The sequence below is a fragment of the Setaria viridis genome, chromosome 5 (assembly GCF_005286985.2).
Source record: "Setaria viridis chromosome 5, Setaria_viridis_v4.0, whole genome shotgun sequence".
NCBI classification, from domain to species: domain Eukaryota; kingdom Viridiplantae; phylum Streptophyta; class Magnoliopsida; order Poales; family Poaceae; genus Setaria; species Setaria viridis.
Window position 1 is genome coordinate 41,105,594 of NC_048267.2, and position 16,764 is coordinate 41,122,357.

At 44.9% G+C, this 16,764-nt stretch overlaps 2 protein-coding genes across 2 annotated transcripts; both read left to right on the forward strand.

Annotated features, from left to right (window-relative positions):
• Window positions 1-132: 132 nt before the first annotated feature.
• LOC117855261 (cytochrome P450 81Q32) lies at window positions 133-2,198 on the forward strand. The gene is made up of 2 exons (XM_034737571.2): window positions 133-1,181; window positions 1,260-2,198. Exons 1-2 carry the CDS (start codon window positions 231-233, stop codon window positions 1,872-1,874), a joined length of 1,566 nt encoding a protein of 521 aa, XP_034593462.1. The 5' UTR covers window positions 133-230; the 3' UTR covers window positions 1,875-2,198.
• Window positions 2,199-12,459: 10,261 nt separating this feature from the next.
• LOC117856545 (uncharacterized) lies at window positions 12,460-16,433 on the forward strand. The gene is made up of 3 exons (XM_034738886.2): window positions 12,460-12,830; window positions 12,925-13,051; window positions 15,337-16,433. Exons 1-3 carry the CDS (start codon window positions 12,460-12,462, stop codon window positions 16,225-16,227), a joined length of 1,389 nt encoding a protein of 462 aa, XP_034594777.1. The 3' UTR covers window positions 16,228-16,433.
• Window positions 16,434-16,764: the final 331 nt, after the last annotated feature.

Consider the following 16,764-nt stretch of genomic DNA (forward strand, 5'->3'; position numbering starts at 1 on the left):
GTCATTGTATGCGTATGCAGACAAGCAGCGTGCGTGACCTTGCCAAGCAAGGCAGACATATGACCCATCTCTTCCACAAAGCCTATCCTGGATCATCGATGTAGCTATATATAAATATATCCCATATCTGTATACACGTCCATATCCACAGACAATAACAACATAGATTGCACAGAGAGACACAGGTCCTAAATCCGAGCTCATCAGTCACCACTTCACTACAACCAACCATGGAAGGACTCTACGTCGGCGCCGTCACCTTCGTGCTCCTCGTCTTGCTCCACTACCTCTTGGTGGCGCGCAGGAAGCAGCGGCGGCTGCCACCCGGGCCGCGGTTCGCGTTCCCCATCCTCGGCCACCTCCCCTTGCTCAAGAAGCCGCTCCAGACCTCGCTTGCCGACCTCGCGGCGCGCCACGGCCCGGTCGTCCACCTGCGCCTCGGCAGCCGCCACGCCGTCGTCATCGGCTCGGCGGCGCTGGCGAAGGAGTGCTTCTCCGGGGAGCTCGACGTCGCGATCGCCAACCGACCGCACTTCCCGTCCGTGCGGGAGGCCTCCTTCGACTACTCGGTGCTCACCGTCGCGAACTACGGCGCGCTCTGGCGCACCATGCGCCGCGTCGCAACCGTGCACCTCCTCTCGACCCACCGGGTCAACATCATGTCCGACAGCGTCATCGCACGCGAGCTGCGTGCCATGGCGCGCCGCCTCGCCCGCGCCTCAGCCGCCGCGCCGGGCGGCGCCGCCAGGGTAGAGCTGAAGCGGAGGCTGTTCGAGCTCTCCCACAGCGTCCTCATGGAGATCATGGCGCAGACCAGGAACACCTATGGCAACGACGTGGACGAGGACATGTCGAAGGAGGCGCGGGAGATGAAGGACATCGTGGAAGCGATCGTCCCGCTTGTTGGCGTGGCCAACCTGTGGGACTACATGCCCCTGCTCCGGTGGCTGGATGTGTACGGCGTGAAGAGGAAGCTCGCGGACGCGGTTAACCGAAGGGACGTGTTCATCTACAAGATGATCGACGCAGAGAGGCAGAAGCTGAAGCAGCTGGAACGCAACAACGGCGAGGGCGACGCCAACGACTCCGACGACAAGAAGAGCATGGTCGGCGTCATGCTGTCGCTGCAGAAAACAGAGCCAGACGTGTACACGGATACCTTTATCAGCGCTCTCGTGGCAGTGAGTAGTACTTCTTTGTAGCTAATTATTATGCTCTCTTTCACTCTCTAATACTTTTTTCTCGTACCTGGATTGAAGAATGTTCTCGGCGCCGGCACGGAGACGACCTCAACGACTATGGAATGGACAATGACTCTCCTGCTTAATCACCCAGATGTACTGAAAAAGGCGCAAGAAGAAATCGACTCGAACGTCGGAGGGGATCGTCTTCTTGACAAGAACGACCTTCCCCATCTGCCGTACCTCCACTGCATCATCAACGAGACTCTCCGGCTGTACCCTGCCGCGCCGATGCTACTACCTCACGAGGCATCCACCGACTGCAAGATCCATGGATATGATGTCCCGGTAGGGTCGATGGTCCTTGTCAATGCCTATGCCATCCACAGGGATCCGGCAATATGGGAGAACCCAGAGGAGTTCAGACCGGAAAGGTTTGAGCATGGCAGAGCCGAGGGAAAGTTTATGATGCCATTCGGGATGGGAAGGCGCAAGTGTCCTGGGGAGAATCTCGCCATGCGGACCATGGGGCTGGTTCTCGGGGTGCTGCTCCAGTGCTTCGATTGGAGCAGGATTGGAGATGGAGAGGTTGACATGGCAACAGGCACCGGCACCATCATGTTTAAGGCTGTCCCTCTTGAAGCTCTCTGCAAGCCACGGGCGCACATGTATGCTGTTCTTCAGAAAATCTAGGGTGAAATTGTGAAATTTTATAGGTAACAAATAAATGCCACATATCTTGAGGAGCCAGAGGGGCCTTCCCCCTATCCTTCTTGCACCTACAAGCCCATATAAATATTGACCATGTTTTTGCACTAAAATCTTGAATCCCCCTCCCCCAATTGACAATTTGCTACACTTTGGCCTCCCTATATTTCTTTTCTAGCTTCGCCCTTGTATCTATATACTGCTTATATATTGCGTATAACAGTTTCTTGATTAACATTGTGCATGTATATTGCATACTTGTACTTGTAAACACTATTGTATGCATAATATCATGTTCTTTGGGATTTACCGTGTGGAATTGAACGGTGACAGTACTTGTGGTGTTCATGACATTAAGAAGGTGTTTGGTTTGAGATATGTGATTATCTATCACATTCTCACTTCTTACTTTCTGTTTGGTTTGTGGAATGAAATGGGTTGGTCCATTACCATCACAAACCTCATAAGTTAATAATTAGTAAAAAGTAGTAATCACACCAAAATTTATAGGATGGCTTCATGATAAACCACCTCATCTAGAATGGGTGATTCCTAAAATCAAACACTCCATAAGCTGAGGCACCAATGCTATACTAGTAGTTTTCGTGGTGTTTCATTCAATGTATTAGAGAAAGAGTAAATTGCATCTATCATACAATAATTTGTATGATTGTATCATTTTTGTCCAACATGTAGCAAACTATGCCAACAGATGCACAAACTTGTCATGCGTGTGCATATACGGTCTCATGCACGCCAGTAGATGTATTTTGCACATGTACATCTAAGTAGAGTACATGTGACCGTATATGCACATTTGACAAATCCATACATCCATTTTCATATTTTACTACTTATTGGATCAAAGTGATACAACCATATAAGTTATTGTATGATGGATACAATTTACTCTCAGAGAAATAGGTTTAGAAAGATGAAGTGGAAGAAATGACAACCCACAAAGTGGCAAAAAGGAAGAGCCATGGACCATGGTGGGATCATGGGATCGTGACATGAGGTGGCATCAAGGAAAACATTTATTTAGTTCGTTTCTTTATTATTATATTTTGCCTTTGCTTCATGCCATGATGTTATCTTGGAGATACCATAAAGAACGCTCTAAAGCCCAAGTTTTTTTGGGAGGAGGAAAACCATAGGTATAGGCTTGTGAAATGAAAATTTAGTTGCAAACCAAAAGAAAAAGAAGGAATATTAGGACTTGTAACTCGATTCATGGAATGAGTAGCTTTTAATCCTTTTATATGAGTGTGGCAAACATGGCCTAAAAAATATATTTGAATGCAAAACTCCTCAGAAAGAGTGGGAATTAAACCATGAGATTTGCATTTTGGTCTAGCTTCATGTAGTCATGCCCGACAACGTCATCATGCAGGAGGTGCGCTTGATGGTGCATCGCCTGGTCCACACCTCCACCGTGGTGGGCACGACACCAAGCTAAAGTGGAGGCTATTTGACCTCTCGCACAACATCCTTAGGGAGATCAGGGTGAGGACCAGGAACACCCTGCTCTAAGGATGTGGATGCAAGCATGTCGAAAGAGCCATGCGAGATGAAGGATATCATAGAGGAGATCTTCATGCTTGTTGGCGTCACTAACCTTTGATACAATGTGCCTGCGCTACACCGACTCGACATGCACGGTGTGAAGAGAAAGCTCAGGGGTACGGAACCAGAGAAATGTGTTCATATGGAAGCTGATCAAAGCAAAGAGGCAAAAGTTGTTACAACTGGAATACAATGATGTGGAGGATGATGCTAATGACTTCGACAAGAATTAGTGCAAGATCAACGTCATGCTCTCGCTGCAAAAGATGGAACCTCACATCTACATGGGACAATTTCATCAACATTTGTTGACGCTCGTTATTGACACACTTTTAGTGCTATTTAACTAGTGTTTTCATATATATTCTTATACTAACCCGCCACTTGGCACTTGAAATAACCCCATTATTGCATATGTGTTGTATTTTGGAGCTTATTGTGTTTTGACAGAAAATACAACATAATTAGGGGGTTTTCATAAAGAGCTTAATGGATATTTGGATATGGGCTGTCGATAGAAGCCTCCACGAGGAAGGAGAGGACCAAGAGGGCCAGAAAGAGCCCAGGTTGATTGGCTTGGGATCCTACAGACTGATCGGCCCAGCCCATTTCAGGACCCGGTCGAGCTCCCGTTTCTTCAATGTGAAGTCCACGACATATCTAGGGTTTTTCCAGTAACCATCGACCCAGAGCCGCCGCCTATGAAGGACAATAAATATCCCCTCATGAATTACAAGGAAAAAAATGTTGGAGAAGAGAGGAAACACCATGTAAATACCATCCACCGCCACCACAAAGTCGGGAAACGGAGAGAAGATTGGATCTACAGGAGGCCACGCGAAGCAGAGCACCAAAGGAGGTAAAAACCTCCCAAGCTGATCGGCTTGGAGGTGCCCAAGCCGATCGGCCTGAGGCTTTCCCACCCCCGTTCATCGTCATCTTCGATCCAGCTGATCTACAGGATGTCCTTTACCTACTTTTGCGTCAACATGTGTAAGATCGTAGGGTAAAGTCTCTATTTGTCCTTGGGGTTGTATGGAGATCTTGATTTGTAATCGTCGAACCTTGTGTTGAAGGTCCTTTTGTTATGATTCATATCTTAATGATGCTCTTTCATGTAATGGTTGGCCAGCGCTACTTTGGGTTGCTTTATTGCTTAACTAGAACAATCATCATGCTATTTTCTTATTGTCCGATAGTTTAGTACCCTTGTGTAGTGACGGTATGTGAGGGGGAAAGTGTTGGGTATGGTTCACATCCACTCATGATAACGCTCAGATCTAATCCTTTCATTCATGGCGATTGCATCTGCAAGTGATCCTAGATCCCTATGATAAGTGTTCCACCTATCTTGTTCACAACCTTTTACTCTCTATCTGCTTTGATCTAGACTGCTTAGTTCTTTTGTTAGCATAAGTTTATCCAATACAAAGAGCTTTCGGTTACATAGATCAGTGCTTAGTTAAGCATGCAAATTCCTTATTCCGTGGATTGATAAACCTTGGGGGAATCTCTAAGAGAAAAGCTACAACTGATATGTGTGCTTGCGGTTCACAACTTAGCGTGCTAACTGCCGTCAACAACACTCTAGTAGTTGTATACAATGTTTTCATGTCCTATTATCCACTAGGGTGTTGCTATACATTCTCTAACTATTTTCTTTTTTTTTTAGTGAATCTACTTGCTACCGGAATTGAGACAACCTCAATAACCATAGAGCGGGCAATGACGCTCCTGCTTAACCACCCAAATAGGCATGCGGTGTGTTGTGATGTGAGGTGTATTTGGATGGGTCCAAAATAGATTTGGGTACCTAGTGGGTTGGGATAGGTTGGAATGGGTTTGTATGGATAAACCCATGGGTTCAGTTCTACAGGTCTACCTTTTGATGCGAGACCTACATGTTGGACACGAGGTTTATGTTTCAAGGCCTAGCTCTTGATGCAGGACCCATATGAAGGTTTAGCCACATTACTTTGCACAACATAGCGGAATGTCGAACTGGATCATCTCCAACCAATTTCAATCAGTTTTGCTATATTTTAATGTGTGAATGCGAGATTTTAGTTCTAGGGTCCAGCTCTTGAGGCGGGCCCCACAAGTAAGTCCAGGCACACTTGATCAATTTTGCTAAAATTTTAAGGTGTGAACACGAGGTTTTAGACTAGTGTACGGGTCTTGACGCAAGGCCCACATGTAAGTGCAGCTGCACTACTTTGCACAAAGTAAAGGACTGTCAAACTAAGTCATCTCCAATAGATTTTGATTAATTTCGCTAAACATTTAAGGCGTGAACATGAGGTTTTAGTTCTAGGGTCCCGCTCTTGAACCATGAGCCGCATGTAGGTCTAACTTTTACTGCAAACTTCTACATGGTTTTTTTTATAAAGCTATAGTTTCGTGTAGCAAACCCGCAAGTTCTATCAGTTGGTGGGGTAGATTGAGTTGGGTTTAGACAATAGACTTATGGGATGAGGTGGGGGTGAGGAAATGAGTTAATTTGATGAGGCAAAGAAGAGATTGACGCACATATTAGAGACTAACGTCTTCTTGACCAGAACAACTTGTCCCATCCGTCTTACCTCCAATGCATCGTCAACAAGACTTTGCTCCTCTATCTATCGTCACTAATGCTTCTTCCCCACGAGGCATTCACCTAGACCTAAGCATTTTGCACGATGGGTTGAAAAAAATCCCAGTTCATTTTGGGCCAAATATTTGTGCCCACGAAAGTCCTATGGGCATTGTTTAGCTGAGTTTTCATGCTAGGGCTAGGTCAAGGTCAGGCATCCCATTCTTTTTCAGTTGAAAAATTAATAAAATTAATTGTTTGCTCGGGACGGTCTGATTTTTTTCGGGTTTGGTTTTCGCTGACCATGACCGGCCCGACAGCTAGCATGAGTGGGCCAAAACCCACTGGCTCAGGTCGAACCTGCAGGCCAGGCCAGTCTCCAAATGCTCAAGTATGCATCCACCGAATACAAGATCCATGGGTATGACGTCCCGGCTGGATCGATGATCCATGTCAATGTGTATGCCATTCACATGGATCCAACAATATGGGAGAACCCGGAGGAGTTCTGACCGCAGAGGTTCGAGCCTGGTATAGCAGAAGGGAAGTTCATGGTACTGTTAGGAAAGGGAGGTGCAAGTACCCCAAAGAGAATCATGCCATGCCAACAATGGGCCTTGCTCTCAGGGCACTACACCAGTACAACAGGGTCAGTGATGGAGAGGTTGACATGGTAGGAAGCTCTGGCTCGATTATATGTAAGTATGTCCACTTGGAAGTTGTGTAAAAGCCACATGGAAATATTAATGTTTTTCTTGGTATCTAGGGTGTAAATGGTATATTTATGTAATAAACAACACAAAATTGTTCTAAGCATCTTTTATGTAGATGTTGTGTAAAAGGGATAGAGCTAGTAAGGCATTTCATCGGATGTAATCCTATATTTTTTTCCTTTTATGGAACAAATTGAACATAACTTTCTCCCTTTTCTTTTAAATGTAGGACATTTAGGGATATCGAGATAAAATTCTAAACCAATCTAATCAACATCCAACATTATGGTACTATCATATTGAACCGATGAATATCCCATAAGGTGCTACATAATACAAATTTGCTAACATATGCATGATCCTACCCGTCTCACATGGGAACATAGAGGAGTGATTGTTCATCTCCCTCTATCACCATTACGTGCCATCATTTTGCGCTTTCACTTCTTCTACCACTGATGGTGAGGAGATGCATGAGGACTGTACATTAGACTTCTCCAAAACTGAAGGTTTCTTAGTCTAATTAGGAAGTTTCGGTGTAACAAATTAGCCTAATTAAACCCAGTTTAAATCTTAAATAACTCCATAGAACATAAAGAAGAACTTTGGCAGTGGAAAAGGTAGGTAAAAAGACACTTGTGTCCCTCACAAGCTAAACCGTTGTTTAAGCAGTAACTCAAATTTTTGCTTTAAAACTTAAATATCTGTCGAACTAAGAGTTGTAGAACTCCACCTTCCCAACAACTTTTATTTTTGGTGTTTTGTTTAAATTTGAGTATAAGACCTTCAAAAACTCAAAATTTGAATCTGTATCAATTTAAGAAAAGCAGTTGAAGTCTCAACTTTGGGGCTCTTATTTCGAAATTTCTAATATAAACTCAAGCTGAGCTCTATACCAAAGTTGAATATCTTCGAGACCTTAACAACTTTGATTAGATGAGTAAGTTCTAAATATACACAAAAGGCCTTCAAAACCTAGATCAAAGTCAGCTAGTTCGGTCAACCCAGCCTCAATCAGCAATCCAGGCTAAGTTTGGAAAACAGCTCAACTAAGCATTTTGGCATGGGTTTATCTCTTAAAAGTTGAACAGGACATCAGAAAAACCCTTTATAAGAATTTGAGATCTAAGTCTGCACAACAATTTGGGCTCAAGTCAGTCAAAGACCTAAAAATCGGCCGAACCCCCGTTTTTCTCTAAGTCTGGAAAACCGACGTTCCTCCAAATTTTGCAGCCTTGTATCTTCGAATCTACCATGAATTAGAACTCGGTTCAATTACAAAAGTTGAACTTTGGTCTGAGGACTACAATTTTGTAAAGGGATTTAATGTTGTGCGGTTCAAGAATCGGGATATCTTGCGCTTGGAAATTGGCCCGGCGAGGGATCCCGCAAATCCCTCGGCCCAGAGCGCGCCAGGGTGCGCGCCGCGCGCTCTAGAGCGCCGCCACCGCGTGGTGCGGCTTCACCAGTGAGGTTGTCTCGCCCGATCTCCGGTCGAGGCAGGACGACGCTTTGAGCGCCCCATGCCCAGTCGCGCTACACGCTCGCCATACACGCCCTGCCCGTTGCCTCGCCTCACCTCGCCCGAGGGCACGCCCTGCCGCGGCTCTGCCGCTCGTGCCCCGCGACACTGCCGCGACAACTCCTCCCTGCCTCATCGGTGATGCGTCCCGACAAAGCAGCTGTTGCCACGCACGCTCGCTTCGCTTCGCCCACGCCTACCGCCTCTCCTGCAGCGCTCTCGCCTGTCGCGCCCCTCTCCCTCCTCTGTCCGCCAATGGCGCCATCACCATTAATGACCGCCGCAGCATCCCGACACCCTCTGGTCCCGCCCACCTGGCGCCGCTGCTCCGCCTCGCTCGCCGCTCCACCCTGGCCCTATAAAAGGAAGCCCCGCGCCACCTGTGCCCCCTTCCCCCGCTCGCCCTTGAACCTCGCCGCACTCCTCTGCTCTCGCTCTCAACTCCGCTGCACGCCCTCTCCGTGGAGCTCCCCCTTCCGCACTACCCCGTACCTTGCCGACACTACCAGCCACTTCGCCTTCCCCTCGGGCAGCTCTAGAGCCCACCGTTGCCCGCAAAGAGCGTCGCCGCCGCCGGAACACCATCGGACTTCACCGCCACCCGAAGCTCCCCGCCCTTGCGCCGTTCCGCCCCAACTGAGCCTCCCCGCCACCCCCAACTACTTCAAACTGGCCAAAAGTGATCCTGTAAGCCTCCCCGACCCCTTACTATCCCAAGGCCGCCGGCGAGTCGTCGGAAATTTCGGCCGGCCGCCGCCGGCGAGTCGTCGGAAATTTCGGCCGGCCGCCGCCGCCCACGCGCTAGGGACCCAATTGCGGTTTAGAAAGTCAAATAAGGGGCTTTAGTGCAAAGACCAGGAACCCCTACACAATTAAAGTGTAGACCTAGGGGCTAGACCGCAAGTTTACCTCGGTTTTTCTTTTATAGTCAGCAGAAAATGTGTTTAACTTTGGAAATTCACCAAAAGTCATAGAAAATTCAGAAAAATATCAAAGAAATTTTTCTAGACTCAATATAAAGTGTAGTTTTTAATAAACATAATTTTGACACATGTCGCTGCTAAGATTAAAGTTATATGATTTAATCCTTGTTTTAGCTATCTAAATTATAAAAAATCACAGAAAAATGCTAAAAAGGTAAATCCAACTCTCAAGTTCTTTTTTAAGAGAATGGAAGCTCATAAAAATCATGTGGGGCCTGGATCAGATGTTTAAACCTCTATTTTAGTTTTGTCATGAAAATCTAAGGTTGCTTTTGTATTTTGCATAATAATTAAATCAGAGATGATAAAAATGTGAAACCAACGCGAATAAGTTAGTGGTATAGTGTAGTTTGTAGGAAAAATATGGAACCTGATCAGAAATAGAAAGAAAAACCACTTTCCTTTTTAGGGAAGAATAAATAGGGTGAATGTATGGAAAAAGATGCCCTTCACTAAAATTTTTCAAAAATTCACCAAAATCTAAATATCACCCCTATAACTCACTGTTGAAATTTCATCACCAGTTTCATTATGGTTTATGTTTTAAAAATGTTTAAGTATATACTACCTTAAGGTAATAAAGGTAATATTGGAAGAGATACAAAACAACATTCAGAAATTGGATATCTTTCCGATCTAAAGTTTAATAAAGTAAGTGCTTATATGTACACAATTGCCATCAGAACAACCCCATACTTGTACCACACCCTACCTTCCTTATGTAGATAAAGAAGGTGTAGAACCTTGTTTAGGTGAATATGACCCTTATATAACTTCTTCTTCAGTATTAACTCGTGTTTTACATCCTATGAGAAAGCTTGAAAATTTAGCTTGATGCATTGCATTTCGTACTAACCTCTTCTTCTTCAGTACTAACCTCGCTGACAGGACTTACGAGCTTCACCCGGCATTAGAAGAACGAGCCGTAGTTGATCTGCAGCCAGTCGGAGCCGAGCCCGAGCAAGCCAAAGACCAGTTCGCTAACTCCTCACGTGAAGGCAAGCCCCGGAGCATAAATTCCTTTCTTCAAGTACTTGCAATATATTTGGTTGCTTGATTGTGCATTTACATTTTTAGGAATTGATTGAAACCGTAGATGCATGAATTAGTGCCCTTTGATCTGAACACTAGTATGATAGGCCGAGTAGGCAATGCTTAATAGGACTCGGTAAAAGTCGAGTGATTGACTGTCACTCACGAGTTATAGGATTTGTTTGCTCTCCTTTTGTTACAACTATAAGGACGATGGACGGGGTAGGGCTCTGTGAACTATTTTGGTGGTCGGTGGATTGCCCCGTTTGTCTACATGAAATCGGACTAAGCTTGAGATGTGATGGTGTGCGTGATCAAGTGTTTGAAAGTACTAATCTCATACCTAGTATGGGATGGGGAAGCCTAGTACCTGATTGAACCGGAACGTGAGCGGATCATTCCACTGTCTCTGGAATGGAGTTCCCTTGCGGCCGCATGTGGTGACAAGTGTGGTCATAGAACGGCAGAGGCCGGGTCTATGGAGCCTTGTACCAAGGGAAGTGGGCCTGACACGGGTCTAGGAATTGATGGGGATGGCTGACAAATGAAGCGACCATTCGCGGTGCGCGGATGTCGTGGAATTAGGTTCGCCATGCATGGTTAAGAAATTCAAAACGATTCATTTGCCTCTCACAGTTTGGGACTACTTGATCGCTATGCTACACTGAGTAACAATAGAACTTGATGATGATGTTAATAGTAACGCTTGTCATAAATTGCTTGGAAAACTATGCTTGTTTAGTATAGTTGTTAACTTAGATTGTTAATTGAACATAGAACTTGTGGCTAAAATATTGAAAGTAAGGACCTACACTAGTTGCTTTTAGCAAAAACAAACCCCTCTAGCCAAAAAGCTTGCATGTCTAGGTGTTGGTGGAATAGTACCACTGGTCGGTTAAGTCTTGTTGAGCGTAGTCGCTCAGTCTTGTTGTGGCACATCTTTTCAGGTGATGTTGATGCCTCTGAGCTCGCTGCAAGTGACACTTGGACTCCCCAGCTTCCTCCTGGTTGGACGGTTGAGTGGAATACCTCCTCGAACGGTCAGGATCGGGATCATTGATGTCATGATCGGCTTCATCATAATATCCTGCAACGACGTTAGCTTCCGCCTATTTATTTCTATTGCTTGAAACTCTGCAAACTATGTTTGAATTTCGAACTCGATGTTGTAATCATTTGATGCACTTGTTTAATTTGGATGGACTATTGTAATCTCTAGAACCACTCACCTTCGTGTGAGCTATGCTTTCTCGATCCTGTGTTAAGTGGTTTATCGGATGAAATCTGACGAACTACCAAGTTAACTTGATTAAACTACATGATCGTGTGTTAGGCAACTTAAGTGTGCTTTAGCTAAGTTAATTTGGACGGTTCCTCCACATTCAGAACCTTGAATCAAAAGTTTATTCTTGAATCAATTTTTTCTCCCTGATTGAGACATAAGCTTCCTGAGTGTAGGGATTCTTTTTTAACTATTTAGTTTGATACTAATAGTTTTCTGCCTCAAATAAAAAGCTCTTGCTATCTAATCCTAACTCCATGGTTGCAAAAAAAAATTAAAAATCATAGGTTCAGAGAACAAGGAAAGGCGCTTGGGCCCCGAGGAAGGCAAGGATGAACTCATGAGAGATTGTAGTCTGGGAAGGAATAAATGATGAGGAAATTCCACATGGCATGCTCTGTTATTGATACGTGCCGCAAAAGGCCAAACGAGTTTCAGGTCTATCCCCATTAAAAGTTGGTCTGACTTATACTCTCATTAGCCTTGCTATAGAAGAGATCTCTAGGGCCGCTAATTTGTGAAAGAGCAACTTGGGCTGATAATTACTTCATACGTTGGGCTAGGAATATTTTGGACCAGGTGATAAGAGGAGTTAATGGCACAAATGGGCCGAACATAGTGGATGCCCATACCAAAGTAATCCCCTTCCATGGGCCGTGCAAGTAAGAAAACAAGAGTTGGAACGTCATATTTTTGCATAGTTTTTGTCCATTGGATGTGAAAGTGGTTCAAGGAGGTGAACGGGCGATCTTGCACCCTTCTTCTCTATATTACCAGGGGCCTGGATCTCCATCTTCATCCTTTCATCTTTCCCCATTGTTTCCCCTTCTCTCACCCACCTTGAAATTCAAGTCTCTGCAATTCACACTCTTGCCTCCAACCTTGGAGGTTGTACCAATCATGGCGTTTGAGGAGTCCGTCGTCTTCAACCGCGTTCTTGCAGCGGCGTTGGTAGGGGATGAGGTGGCGGTGAGTTACCTTGCTAGCTCTGGTCATGGTGGTCCTCGATTCGAGCACAATCTGGTGGCGCCTTCTTTTATTCAAGTTGGTGGTGCTCAATCCATGGGCGGCCCCCTCGATGTGAGCTCCCTCGTGGCTAGTATAGGCATGACTCCGGTGGGATTTCAAATGCCAGAGGGGGCTATTACGACCTCCAGCTACAACGCTCTTGGTGGCATTCCGATTGATGCTGCAGTGGCTCCACAACCGGAAATCGAAAACGATGGCAAGCCAGCACCCTTCAAGGGAACATGGACAGAGGAAGAGGATAGGTAAGAATACCAAATCAGAATTTTCCCCCTCCACATGGTTCAGATCCCTTTATTTCGTTGTTTGATCTTAAGTATTTGCTTCTCAAATCCACAGCATTCTGAAGGATATGGTAATGCAACTTGGGGAGCGCAGTTGGTCGGTGATAGCACAATCTTTGCCCGGTCGGATTGGCAAACAGTGCCGTGAGCGATGGATCAACCATTTGCATCCTGACATTAAGGTCTGATCCATGTCTTTCTTGTTATTTGGTTTACTTGTAGGAAGTTTTTAATCTAGAGAATCTCATGTGATCTTTATGCATGAGCAACGTGGAGAATTTTCCCTCATCACAAAGGAAAAGATTAGATAGCTTGGATTTGTTCTAATGTTACATGTGTTTCTTGTTAATAATAAGCGCATCTAATTCATCTAATTCCTCATCAGAGCCACTAAAGCATGTAAGTGTATTTTGTCCAAGCCTTTACTTCCTCTTTTTGTTGCACATAAACTTTGAATTGTGATAGAAAGGTGATTATCAAAACAAGGTTTTAAGTGAAAAATTGATTTACCCCGCAATGAACTCGTATTCCAAAATCAGTTTATGGTATTATGCATCCCACTTAAGAGTTTATGGACCTGGCAGGCAGTAATTAAAGAAACGCTTAATATTCCAGCACATTTCACCCTTTTAATACTAGAGATTGAGGCACAAAGTAGTACTCATTAAATGTTGTGATCTTTCTTAAATCTCATCCACCTTTTCCTAGCTTAGATTTCGCATGGAGAAGGAAAGGAAAATGTGAAAGCAGAAAAAATCGCGTATACAACGTGCTCCTTTTTTTTCTATCTTTTCGACCAGATTAAAATGACCTCTTAGATCAATATTTGTTGTTTAGCTAGTTTTTATTCCTTTGGTGGATCACATTCTTGTCGTTCTTTCTTTACATGCTGCTAGTTTACTACCCCGGCCAGTTGGCTTCCTATTCTGCGTTCGCTTTAGAGGCTCACCCGCCATGCTCGTGTCCAGCTATCTGACACTAAAGTGGCAGATAACTATCTGTCACCCGAGTGGCATAAATTTGGCCCGTTAAGACTTTTTCGGCCTCCTACACATGGAAATCATGGTCCAGGTACAGCTCATGTGACGGTTTTCTCATTTTCCTTTCACTTTCTTTCCTTTTTTGTTTTACTTTGTCTTCCACTTTGTTTTACTATCTCGTTTCTATTTCATTTCTTTTTTCTTTAAATTTATTTTTATTTATTGCTTCCTTATCTTTTTCCCTTTGACATTCTTTTTATTTTATTTTGTATAATTATCTATTTATTTGTCCAACATATGTATACTTTTTTGCAATTTTGTATATATTTGATACTAGTTGATACTTTCAAGTATTTTTTAAAAAAAACTACTGGTCGTTGATATGAGGAAGGTAGTAAAAAAATCAAATTAAATTAGATACAGTCCCATTAATTTTTACTTAGTCCCACCTATTTGATACTTCATGATATTTTTCTTTAGATATATCTAGGTACTTTCTATCTTTTCATCATACGATTTATATAAATGGGCGGCTCTCAATTTTTCTAACCATTGCAAAAACCCTATTCTTTTTTGTTATTTTTCTCTCTTTTCTTTTGTATACTTACGTGTTTACCATGTGTAAATTATTTGTTTGCCTATAAACGCATTTGTTCGAGATGTTAAATTTTTTTTACATTCTACATTAATTCGTTCGCACGTAAGAATAATTTGTTTGTAATGTAGACATGTTTTGGGGGGGTAGATTTGTTATCCTGTAGAACATTTTGTTCGCCCTTCATAAACTAATTTATTCGCATTGTTAAGTTATTTATGCATCCCATTTCATCTTTTGTTCACATAAAACAAGTACTTGTTCAAAAACTCCATCCAAACATGGTATTTGTCTTGAAGATCTTATCTAAAAAATATTATGGTGCAATCAGAATTTGGTTTAAGATTTATGCCTTTTTTTCCAAAATATTAGTGACATCCCAGGTTCCTTTACTCCTCTTCAAGCATTGTTATTTCACGTGGTGTGCTATTACATGTATCTGGTTGCCTGATTTTGTGTCCACCCGAGGCCTGTTTTTCACTACATGCGACACGCTGAAAATCTGTTGGTCTTCACCTTCTTGGACGCTGGCACCCTCACCGTGGTACCACCTCCTGTCACCTAGTTTCTCCACTCTAGTATTTAGACTCCCTTGGATCTAAGCCCAGTTGCCATGGCGAATCCTAAAAGGATTATGAAAATACCCGAAACGCTAACCCTCGAAAACCTTCATCAATGATCCATCTCTCCCGACTTGTTTGTACATCCCCCACAGTTTACCGTTCAAAACAAAATGATCCATCTCTGGCAAATTGAATGTCGACAGAATGTTTTCACAATTTCAGGCGAATGAGCAACAGGAAGCATTAACTTTTTGCATGTACTATGTCCTTCTAGCATAGAATTGATCGTCGCTTATGCTAAGCATTCTTTGTTCATTGAATTTTCACAGCAAAACGACATATGGACGGAGGAGGACGACAAGATCCTTATTGGAGCTCACAAAAACTTTGGAAATCGCTGGTCATCAATAGCAAGGTTCCTCCCAGGCCGGTCAGAGAACGCCATCAAGAATCATTGGAACGCAACCAAGCGCAGCCTGAAGTCGAACCGCCGCTTGAAGAAGAAGAAGAGCGAACAGGTGCCGCCCGGTCAGTTTTCCATCCTGGAGGAGTACATCCGCACCGTGTCCCCGCCCTCCGAGTCTGTAGCACCGCCGCCGCCGATGTCACCGCCGCCCCAAGGCCTCGCATACAACAGGCCCGTGGTCGGTCCCGAGGCTGTCCACTCACCGGCGCCCCAGATGGAGATGAACTTCAACGCCGCCAACCCGTCCGGGCCGCCATCTCCCCACCTGCAGGGGATGATCAATCACAACATGCCACTGCTGCCAGACCTGAACATCAGCTGTGATCCGCAGGAGGCGTACCACATGAGCTATCCTATGCGTGCTCCCGCGCCGGTGCCGCCCCTTCAGATGGTTACTCAAGACCCTCATCAAGCCTCCTTCAGTTGGCTCCCGTTTGCTGAATACCTCACGGAACCGAACCCAGGGCTTGCAGCTGGTCCCTCGTACTACACTGGTGGATACTACAGTAATGCCGGCGCAAACGGCTACTACAGTGAAGCAGGGCCTAGCAACGCCGGCGCAAACAGCTACTACAGTGAAGCAGGGCCAAGCAACGCCTGTGCAGACGGCTACTACAGTGAAGCAGGGCCTAGCAATGCCGGTGGCAGTGGCGGCGAACCAGCTGGTGACACTGACAACATCGCTGAGCTGGTGTCGTCGGAGGAATTCTTCTCCAATGACGACGTGAATCTTGATTTCACCAGGTTCGGGTGAGGATGACGAAGGGCTTGGATTTGCGTAGCTGTTTTGCATTTGCATCCCGGTAAGAATATCTTCGCGCATGCGTGGACTATATACAATTTCCCTTGAACGATTTGGATTTTAAATTTGGTATGTGGACCGTGGATGTGGCTTTAATTAAGAACCTGTGCTGTAATAGACTCTTTCGTTCATCAGCAAGAAACCATTTCTATTTATGTGATTCTGTCCCTTTTGTTTTATTGTTTCTTGCTTGTATGGTGGCAATTCAAAGCACCTGAGATGCCGTAGTGTAAGATTTTGCTCCGATCAACTGTGTGCAGTTGATGCATGTATAGAGGGGCTGTCCATAGCACGCCCGAGTATTCCATCCCCTCACTACACTCGATTTTTTTGACCCTTGATTATCAAACGAACGGCTCGGATCAAATCTCTCTCTCTACCTTATCTCCTCATCTTCCCCATCCATTCACCCCAGGAGCCCCGACCCCGACGCCCGCCGGCTTGCACGCGCCGCTCGTGCGCTCTCCCCCGCGCGCCACCGGTACCCCG

Excerpts from the sequence above, each read along its gene's own strand:
- LOC117855261 (XM_034737571.2), top strand. The coding sequence starts at position 231 with ATGGAAGGACTCTACGTCGGCGCCGTCACCTTCGTGCTCCTCGTCTTG. Across the intron at positions 1,182-1,259 it reads TTATCAGCGCTCTCGTGGCA|AATGTTCTCGGCGCCGGCAC; the intron begins GTGAGTAGTACT and ends CCTGGATTGAAG.
- LOC117856545 (XM_034738886.2), top strand. The coding sequence starts at position 12,460 with ATGGCGTTTGAGGAGTCCGTCGTCTTCAACCGCGTTCTTGCAGCGGCG. Across the intron at positions 12,831-12,924 it reads TGGACAGAGGAAGAGGATAG|CATTCTGAAGGATATGGTAA; the intron begins GTAAGAATACCA and ends TCAAATCCACAG. Across the intron at positions 13,052-15,336 it reads ATTTGCATCCTGACATTAAG|CAAAACGACATATGGACGGA; the intron begins GTCTGATCCATG and ends GAATTTTCACAG.